General features: G+C 35.3%; 1 protein-coding gene across 5 annotated transcripts in view; it reads right to left on the reverse strand.

Annotated features, from left to right (window-relative positions):
* Positions 1-10,917, reverse strand: part of LOC117325089 (terminal uridylyltransferase 7-like) — a 35,950-nt gene extending 25,033 nt beyond the window's left edge. Inside the window, exons 1-11 of one of the 5 annotated variants that reach the window (XM_033881025.1) lie at positions 10,868-10,917; positions 9,217-10,060; positions 8,776-8,858; positions 7,908-8,024; positions 6,651-6,828; positions 6,125-6,265; positions 5,693-5,889; positions 3,735-3,848; positions 2,462-2,551; positions 1,969-2,140; positions 409-1,583 (exon numbers count right to left, since the gene is read on the reverse strand). In XM_033881025.1, coding sequence (XP_033736916.1) covers positions 409-1,583; positions 1,969-2,140; positions 2,462-2,551; positions 3,735-3,848; positions 5,693-5,889; positions 6,125-6,265; positions 6,651-6,828; positions 7,908-8,024; positions 8,776-8,858; positions 9,217-9,988 — 3,039 coding nt within the window. In that variant the 5' untranslated portion in view covers positions 9,989-10,060; positions 10,868-10,917. The other 4 variants (XM_033881021.1, XM_033881024.1, XM_033881022.1 and 1 more) reach the window with 4 other exon arrangements.
* Between the last annotated feature and the right edge of the window lie 164 nt (positions 10,918-11,081).

Here is an 11,081-nt window from a genome sequence, read left to right on the forward strand (position 1 = left end):
AAGATCACATGGCCAGGTACAACAGAACATATTACCATTTTATAGACAACCCCAGGGCCCTGTATAAGGCCTTGTACAACAGAATATATTACTGTATTATAGACGATCACAGGACTCTGTATAACATAACACTTACTGTATTATAGACAACCACAGGGCTCTGGACAACAAAGCATATTACTTTAATATCTACTACTAACAAATGCATGATCACATAGCTATGTTTGTTGTTGTAGTGATAATTGTTATATGGTCACATGAGGAAAACTGCTGTGTTCATGGTTGAAAAAGAGAACTCCACATCAAATTGAAGTATGTGGTAGTCATCTTGAACAGATTACATAGCTGTGGTGTCCCTTAAAATTTTTGCAATCACAAAACATTTTTTGTTAATTATGAACAAGTTACCTTTCCATCAGTGAACTTTATCTCCGAAAACTCAAAGTCATACTCAAGATCAAGTACTATTTCCGACCCAGGACTATTATTTTCAGGTTCCGGAGAACACTCCACTTCCTTTGAATCAGGACTAATATTTTCAGGTTCCGGAGAACTCTCCACTTCCTTTGAATCAGGACTATTATTTTCAGGTTCCGGAGAACACTCCACGTCCTTTGAAGCAGGACTATCATTTTCAGGTTCTGATAAACATTCTGCTTCCACTAAATCCACTGCAGCCTCCTTTGAAGGTGAAGCCTCTTCACTTTTTACAGGTTCCTCTTTTGAATCAACCACATCCTCTTTTGTCTTTTCTGTTTTAGTCTCTAAACTTTCTTTGGTTTCACAAACACTTTGATCATCAAGCACTAAATTTTCACATCTTTCAACTAAAAATTCTTCTGAAGAAGTGTCGGGTGGTTTGGCATGTTTGTCTCTTTTATCTTTTAGTGTCAATTCTGATAACGTGTTCACCAATGAGTCTTTGTGAAGTTGTTCTGAGTCAGGTTCAGAAGAAATGTCTGTGGATTTCTGATCAGAATGTTTGATAGACTCATCACAACCACACTGGTCGATCAATTCTACCTTTTCTGTTTGAGACAGCTGTCTTATGTTACCCGTGTCTTCCCCCATAGGATCAATGCTTCTATCATTCTCAGTTCCACTTTCCTCTGGTGTTTCTTCATTCTCCTTTTTCACAGAATCCTGTGTAGATTTGGTAAAATCTAATTGCTTGCAAATGCTACTGGTGTTTTCCCTATCAACATGTTTATCCTGATCTTTCACTTTTTTATAGTTACCTTCATCATCCAACTCTTCTTCAGAAGAGCCCAATATCACAACATCTGAGTTGTCTCCAGATTCTTCCTCACCTTCATTTGCTGTTTTTTCACTACTTTTCTTTTTATTTTGTGCCAATTGTTCTTTCTGCTCTTTCATCTTTGCCTCTTTAGCCAGTCTTTCTTTTTCAGCCTTGACCTTGAGCCTAGTTTTTTCTAGCACATCTTTCTGTTCAACTGTGAGTTTGCTGTAGTTTGTGGGCAGGCTAAAGTAGTAATAAGACTTCCTCAGACAGTCCCAGATATACTGGAACACCTCATAATTTGTCACGGAGCGTGCAGCATTTCTCTTGTTGGAGAATGGATCTGAGGGAAAAAAGTAGTAATTCTTTTAAACCAAACAGAATTTCCATTAATCACTTTGATATGACCTATAATTCAAATTTCTATTAGACAGACACCAGCTGCCTGATCCATGTATCTGATCTGATTGTAAACTTCTATGAAGTTTTGTTTATAAATTCTACATATTTATCTTCATGAATTTTTTTAACTATTGTGAACCACTTTTACTCTTTTAGCTTATCATTTTGAAATTGGTGAATCTCCAAAAATAAAGAAGGGAAGGGGCTTATTTGCAGATAAATATGTATGTATATTTCTTTGTATTTATTTTGCCTTTGACAATTTGGTCCACAACAAATACTACCACTTTCTGTTATCATGAGATATTGTTCTTAGTGATGTTTACCTTCAATAGCAACTCTCTTTGTGTTCCATTTCTTTTGAGACCTGGTCAGGTATTTTTCCTGTCGCAGGGATATCACATACTGGCTGTTATCAAACTCGAGGCAGTAAAAGCGCAGCATGTCCAGCCACAGAGCACCAACACTCCTAGCGTTTTCTGTGTGCCATTTCCCAGCCTACAACAGGACCAAATATTTACCAGTTCTGGTAGTCACACTTTAGAAAGTTTGTTGATTAGAACCACTTAAGTTTGAATGTATACTGTGGCATTTTATTTTTGTATGCTACATTTATTGCTCAACCCAAAATATGTATAAAAAATCTTTGCCATATCATTCTATTCTACCTTTATGTCATCCTATTCTTCTTTTATATAAGAAGTAATCAAAAGAGAAGGTACAGATTCTGATATCATCAGTTGTTTTCTCACTCAATCACATATTACATAAAAGTTATCATAAAGCTAGATTATATTAAAAATAATATTAAATATTAACCGATTCTTTGATCTTTGAGAAGTTGGCTTCCTCTGGAGGGGGTGTCCTTTTTCTCTTGGTAGGTGACTTACTCTCGTCTTCGTCAAGACCCTAGTGATACAGAAACAGTACATAGATTATGATGAGTATTTTGTTGACACTTTTTGTTTTAAAATGAAAATAATGTTTTCAACTTCAGGATAACCGGTACATTTTACATAATTAGGTTTTATAATATTGGGACCAACATTTTACTTTGGGTTAACCAAGTTTTTCGAATTATCCGAGTTCGAATTATCCGAGTTTTTATTACTAAGAAAAAGAAGGATTTTAGCCGGGACCGGAGAAATACTTCGAGTTAAATGGGGTCTTCGAGTTATCCGAGTTAGAGTTAATGAAGTTTGACTGTATACCATAAGGGCAAAACCCTCTAGAGTTAATGAAGTTTGACTGTATACCATAAGGACAAAACCCTCTAGAGTTAATGAAGTTTGACTGTATACCATAAGGGCAAAACCCTCTAGAGTTAATGAAGTTTGACTGTATACCATAAGGGCAAACCCTCTAGAGGAATTGTCGTGTCTTCAAACTTTCATAAATCATAATCAGTCAGGACAAAATTTTAAATCTTATCTCAAATGTATTTTATTTTTGAAATTTGACCTTTAACATTAATATGTGACTTGGAAGTGTTTGAAAGATAAAACATTAAGAATCATAATAAATGATCTGACTGCCAAACTTCACCTAAAATCTGCAATTTACATTTCTGTAATTTGATCTTTGATGCAACATATGTGACCTTGAATTTTAGGAGGTATACATAGACTTGATTCATGATAATATGTTGTCCTATGAAACTTCAATGTAAAAGTAGCTAATTTCAAATCATTTCTTGAATTTGTAATGGAGTCATAAATCCTTCCATTCTTGATGAGTACATGAAATTGGAAGAAAACCGAACAGTGATATTTGGTTACATGATCTTTTCACAAGAAACAGAGACAGGATGATACATCTGCACATAATAATCATCAAGAGATTGACAGCTCCTTACTGACTTTGGAAAAGATCATGTGTGGAGGCATCTCCTCTCTTCTGATAAAATATCAGGAGCACTACTTCCTCAATGGAGCGTTATGTACATCAGTTTCGAGTGATTTGCTGCTAAAGTCCCAAATAAGAAGACTGAACAAACATTTTTGAATGGACATGTGGACAAAGTGATTATCATAGGGCATCAGCATCTACATGGAGGGCCCTAATTAAGTGTCTCATTAAATCAATGACTTACCAGGTCAAGGACAGGGAGGACAGCTGGGGTACACTTCTGTAGATAGTACACAACCAGTAGAGAGTAACAGTAGGCAGGAAGTGTGCCCTCGTCTTGTCTGTCTATCTTACAAATCTGTTAACAAAAACATACCATCATCACAGCCATTCACAGGGAAACTATTAGCTGGTACTGTCCCTCAGCTTGTCTGTCTATCTTACAAATCTGTTAACAAAAACATACCATCATCACAGCCATTCACAGGGTAACTATTAGCTGGTACAGTCCCCCAGCTTGTCTGTCTATCTTACAAATCTGTTAACAAAAACATACGATCATCACAGCCATTCATATTGAAACTATTGGCTGGGAGAGTCTTTAATTTTGTTTATCAACAGTATCCTCACAGGACATTGACCTTGCTATGATGAAACATAAACAGAAACCCATCCCAGATATTTTCATATCATCATGAATCATGCATTAATTTCCATCAATATACATCAGGAAATTAAACCAATAGAGCAAATCAGATAAAAATTAACTATGAATAGTAACAATGGCCTTACATCCTGAATCCCAACCCTGTATGATATACAGTTTGATCAATACCTGTTAGGAAACGAAGGTGATAGTGTAACGACACAGAAACAATACAGGAAGGAGTGTGGGGGATATATACCTGTAATACGGTAAAATGGTAGAGACATAACAATAATATGCATAAAGGTTAATAACCAGTAAGCTGATAGGATGTTCAGATAAAAAAAATATTTGCAGTACAGAGCAACCCGCTTATTTGCATAGCCCTTTTTCCATGACAAAATATGCAAATAACCGGAGTATTCGTATAGGCGGAGTTGGGTATATTGGCCCCTCTTATACACTATGTAGATCGTCAGGTAGGTACTCAAAACGGGCGCTATATGATTGTTTACGTTATTTGCATTAAAAACATATTTAAAAAAAACATTATTTAAAATATAAGAGTAAATACGAAATAAATGGGTTGTTATTCTTTGTAAATGTACAAATATTTGCATATACATTTGTACTTCATCATTTACTACTTGTCACTCCGAGTCTGTGGGTCCGAAATCGGTCATACACGTGTGGGTTGGCACTACGATGTACAATGTGATCGTTTCAATAAACATTCATTATCGTCTTGAGATGTGTTTTGTTCCTGCTATGAGTATATTAGTTGTTTGATCATAGATGATGAACTGCTTAAGCAATAGACTGTCTTAAATGACCGTGAGATGTGCATTGTCGTTTGGGTTTGTTTTGGAAAATGGCGCACACACACAAAGAGTTGTCGTTCCTTACACATATGCCCCCACAATGCAACGCGCCTAGTAAACAATCATGGCGATCGCAACCTGCCTCAGCGAGTGTTCAAGTGCACAGAACACAGGTTTGGATCGATGCTATAATAAATAAACAAATCTCATCAAAAGATGAGACATATCAATATTTTATTCAGTAATTCTTCTTCACAATGCTACTGATATGGTCTGGATAATAACTAAATGTCGATATCGATGCATCGAACATAACCTGTTTTGACGAAGTGGGAACCAATGATTAGATAACGTTGTAAATCGTGTCGAATCAATATGTAAGTTAAAAACACTTTTCATAAAACTTTTATTACAGGGAAAATCACAAAAATACCCTAAAATCAATTAAATTTTTTCGATTTTTTGGAATTTTTATATGCATATAAGCGGGAGTCAGTGTTTTAGTCGATGCAAATACACGGGATTAAAATACAAAGATAAAGAAGAAAAAAATCGGGACCTGAGAATTTTATGCAAATAAGCGGGATATTCAAATAACCGATATGCAAATAAGTGGGCTCCTCTGTACTAGTATCTTCTCAAGGACTACACAGCAGTGCAAAACAAAGGTTTAGGTTTCATTCAATTATTTTCATTTAACAGAATCAACAATAGTATAAATAGTACATTTCTCACCTTAGCAAAATATCTGAACACAATTCCTAGCTTTCTGACCCGAGGATCAATGTCTGCATAGATACAAAGCAAAGTGGATGTTTGTGGAGCTAAGGATCCGGTGATGGTCAGTTGGCAGGACAAACACCCGGTGTGATCAGAAAAGTAGATACAGGGAATTTTTGCTGAGAAATCACTCTTAACATCCCTGTAGTCTTCTGTTGATAAAAAACAATACTAATCAATATTCAACATTACATATACAATATCTCAAATGTGTGTAATGTTTGTTTTATATACACACAGCCATCAACCCATCTCAAAACCGTCTTTATTGTATCAGAAAACAAGCAAGGTGTTAATAATTTCTCATTTGATTCATTATTTACTGTCATACGTGAATTATGTACAGTTAATGGTACAGGTGCATTAGGAAAACAAAAGAATACTGACCCAACTCCTTCATAACCTTGAAAGCCTTAGTGAGGGCCTGGGCCTGACCTAGATCACCCTTCACCAGTAGGTCCATGTTAACATCACACCCCTTCACAGCAATCCCAGTTTGTGATGATCCATACAGCACAACACTGACATCTGTAAATGAGGATACCTTTCAAACTCTATGTGGTCTCATACCAATGCCAGTAAATTTTCAGCCAGGGCACTGAGATTTGTTAATTTAAGGCACCAATCCAATTGTGCTTAAATAGCATGATTGGTAAGAAGTTATAGTTAAAGAGTAAAATGACACGAAACTCCTGTTCTATCTTAGTGAAAATGAAAACGGAGAAATCACACTTTTATTTCTGAAAACAATTGTCAATGTTGAGATCTCAGAATTGATTGTCGGAAATCAGTTGCCTTTCTGATAAGACATCGTTTTGAATCAATCATCAGGATAAAACTAGCTTGTGTTAATTACTTGTGATCAACTTAAATCTATACATAGCAAACACAGGTGTATAGTCTAAATTTGTACCTGGCTGGGTTTCACGGAGAAACGTCTCAAGTTTCTTAGCGACTTTAGCCCTATAGTCGAGCTCTTCCTGTTGTAGGGCATGCTGGAGGAAAATGCTGTCCATCAGGTGATCAATGGCTTCCACCTGGTCAGGTCTCACTGCTGGCATCTTCTCCAGACATGTCTCAATTTTGTTAATCTATCAAAATATAACATTGCTTCTGCAAAAATATCCCAAGACTCAGAAAAGTGAACAGTGCAGGCTTTTGATAAAGTGAGGTAAAATAAAATAAATAAATTTTATTAGGTCCACAAGAATTTAAATACAGTGGAACTTCGTTAACTCGAAGTCGACGGGACCACGAAAAAACTTCGAGTTATCCGAGTGTTCGAATTAAGCGAGTTATCATTTTTGGTGAAAAGTTTGGTCAATATTTGTCAATATTATATAATCATTATAACTCCGCTCTGTCGCTCATCAGTTTAGTGTGAAGACTGGTCAATACATGTAAATATATATGTAATGTTTCGTTATGTCACTTGTAATTTGGTGTAGTTTTGCCGATATACAGTCACGATAAAGTTTCTTTCACTTAGTCACTTCAATAATGATCTGATGTGCAAGTCATGTTTGCAAAAGGTAAACGATAAAACGGAATTCGACAAAATAACAAGTTATTCATGTCAAATCAAATAACCGTTTAAGTTTAACACAGATTGCATGCAAAACGTAACCGAACCACTACCTTTTATTGGACATATAAAATACTGTTTGATCGGCCTACTTACTTTTTATTGATAACCACGTCATTTCCATGTGTATTAGCACCGGAAGTTGGGCTGCGCATGTGCGTATAAAATGTTACTGTGACTGAGTTGACGTTTTATCCGATTTAATAGACAGCACCGAGTTCGAGTTTTCCGAGTTTTTTTTACTAAGATAAAGAGAGAATTCGGCCGGGACCGACGATGTACTTCGAGTTAAGCGGGGTATTCGAGTTATCCGAGTTCGAGTTAACGAAGTTCCACTGTATGTCAAGCAGTAAAAAAACTTGATTCCTTGCTTCTTGATATAAAAAGTGGTCAATATAACCACTGTAAATAAGAAAATATTTCAATGATATCAGCAGAATTTATCAAAGTATTTCTCTTTGCCTCATATCAAAACCTCGTTCTTTCCTTTCATAAAGTATCATAAATAGAGTACAGGTTGAAATATGTATAAAAAGCTATAACATGAATGTTGGTGTTTTGAAAATATGAAAGCTTTAAGATTACCTCGATTCTCCGTTTGTGACGATTGTCCTGCATGTGTCGGTCACAATCCCCAGGCGTATCCATGTGATAATCACACAAGCGACAAAAGAATTTGGCTTGAACAAATCGTGTGGATTTCTGAAAGGAAGTTATTTTTAAATATATAAAAAGTATATACTAAATGCCTTGAAGCACTAATAACAAAAAAAAGTTGTACTTATACACTTCTGCTATTTAACTACTAATCACCAATTACCTTTGGAAATTAATGATTTTAATGATTTATAAAGATCTTGACAACTTCTAGGGTCTATCTGTGTTATTAATAAATATTTGTCCATACCAGAAGGAAAATATTCTCATTCTTACACATATGGTTATACACTCAAATGATCAGTCAAACATAAATTATTAAAAAAATAAAATTCTGTACACAAAGTGAGCAGGGCTTACATACAAGATAAGATAAGTTTAAATCTGTATCAGGACTTATATAAAGTCCTCCATACCAGACTCTAACAGTACATTCAAAGTATTATCATGCATATACACAAGTTTAGCATGGACTCATGCAAAGTGAATACTATGATCTATTGGTGAGAAATATATATTCATTATAATTTTATACTACAGGTTGTATGAGCCCTCAATTTCACAACTGCACCGTAATCTTTTTTTATAGGATGATAACAGGTAAAGGATAAGTAAAATTGAATTACTTGTTAAGTAATAACCTCACACAGTTTGATTTTGTTAAGTAATAAACTCACACAGTTTGATTTTGTTAAGTTATAAACTCACACAGTTTGATTTTCAAACTTATACAAGACTAGTAGCAGTTTTCAGCAGGTTTTAGAGTAAAATCCTAACAGAGAAACTTCACACAAACCTTTTTCAGGGGAAATATTCCATCTTCCTCCAATTTCTTCAGTAATGCTTCCTGTGACTGTACCTGTGTTGCTTCCCGACTTACTACTAAAACACAGGACCATTACAGTTTTAAAACTTCACTTGTCAATCTATGTTTCACTACAATGTTACCAGATTTGATGTACATGATATGTAAGTGAAGAAAAGGAATCCATTAGTTACTGTTACATGGTAATAAAGAAGTGAACAGGGATCCGGAGGTGTCTGTATTAATATTAATCATCATAAGGTAAGTATGCTAAGCATAATTATAATAACTAGTTATAATAAGTAAACTGGAGAATATGGGAAGAATAATTCTGATGATGATTGTTTCACATGTAAAGTTTTCTCCCCCCCCCCCCTGTAATGTAAATGATAATGAACATTTATAGGGCATGACTAACTTCAATTCATGTACCTTTCTTGACTTCTGTCTGAGTATGTTCAATCTTGCTGGTACTGCTTTTTGACTTCTTCCCTCCATCCTTGTTCTTCTTTGAGTGACTTTCCACTGTATCTAATTCTTTGATTTCTTTGGATTTGCTCTCATCTGTTTTCAATTCTTTCTCCATCTTTGCAGTTTTAAGTTCCTCTGCCCTTTTCTTCTTTAATTTCTTTTTCTTCTCTTTTTTAACAGGCAAGTCCCAAAACTTCTTGACTGCTTCCTCAACAGGTTTGTTTTCGACATTTTCTACCTGTGTGTTACCATTTTGTTCCTGTTCTTCAGCTGATGTCATCTGGTCATTACTTTGTGAATTCTTCAAGTGTCTTTTCGCTTTTAAAATCTTCCTAAATTCTTTGTCATCTGTGGAAGTAGAACTCACTGAAGAATGTGGTAACTCATGATTGCTGAGGATAGCTGAAGGTGCTGGCAAGCCTACCAAGCTTTCTTCAGCCAGCGATGATTTAATTCCACCGTCTTGGTTGCTGGCATCCATAACTTTGCTCCGTCTCTTTCTGGTCTTCTTGCTTCCATCGTCATGGTTTCCATCAGGATCTATTGGAAATTCCAGTGATGCTTTTGTGGATACAACAGTTGGTTTCTCCTTGTCATCTTTCAGTTGAACTGGATTTTCAGTACTTGGTGGTGCAGCAATACTAGATGCTGAGTCACCATCTGCTGTCTTAAAGTTTAGTAGTGTCTTAATTCCTAGCTCAATTTCTTGAGTAGATAACTTAAAATCTGCCATTTCACATAGAATCACATCTCATCTCATTTGACTTACTTCCATCACTTTCTAAGGATTGGTCTGTCCTCTTTCCTAGAAAATTAAAATGATCATTTACTCAATTAAGTTTCAAGTATGAAACAGATAATATATATATAAGTCAGTATAAAGAAGAATTTTAACATTAAGAGCACCATGTGACTTGTTATACACTGAAAAGGCATTCTTAGTGTCTTAACAATCAAACTGTATATGCTAAGTTAAAGGAAAAGAGTATACAGTTTAAATCTGTATCCAATGTTTTTACAACTTTGTTTGAAAGACAAACCATTAATTCATACCACAACATTCAATTATTTTAAAGTGCACTTTTTTGCATTTACGAAATTCGTATATGGTATTAGATATGGTGCCAAGCATAATGTAATGCATCAGTTAGGTTCGATAAGGGATATAGACAGCAATTAATCTGACAATCCGCTTATTGCTTGGGCCGGATCTAGTCGCACTAAGGTAGTACTGTATTTGCCGACATCATGCATGACATTCTAGATAAATACGTTTATGTTGTTCCAAAATGAATTCTAGTCGTATGCGCTTTTGTTTTGAGGACATGTACGGTAGCCAATATACAGTGCGCATATGTAGGGCATGCCGCCTACGTGTTAACCGCCGTACTGCATCACGGCATCTTCCCTTTTCTACTAGGCCTACTGTACAGTGAACTTTCAAATCGAAACCAAAAGTTACCGTTCAAAGAATGCACAAAACAAAGTACGAGCATACTAAAAAATGACATCTCCAAAGCAAAATACTATCAGACATATTTCACGAAGTTCTTGAACAAGCAACGAACTTACAAATGACAAAAAGGGCATACAAAAACAAAACACAGTGTACCTGCACAATTCAAAACATGGACGCCGCCATTTTAAAATTGAATTATGGGTATCATTTCATCGGGTTTTTATTTTTTTCTTTGTTGGTTGATTTTATTATTTTGTTGGAAGATAATTACATTTTGAATCAGTTGTACAGATAGTTTAAAAGGAATACGATTTTAAGAAATCTAACAAAATATCCTTGTTATCGAATGAACGGGAAGACCGAGTGA

This window comes from Pecten maximus, chromosome 4 (genome assembly GCF_902652985.1).
Source record: "Pecten maximus chromosome 4, xPecMax1.1, whole genome shotgun sequence".
Lineage (NCBI taxonomy): Eukaryota > Metazoa > Mollusca > Bivalvia > Pectinida > Pectinidae > Pecten > Pecten maximus.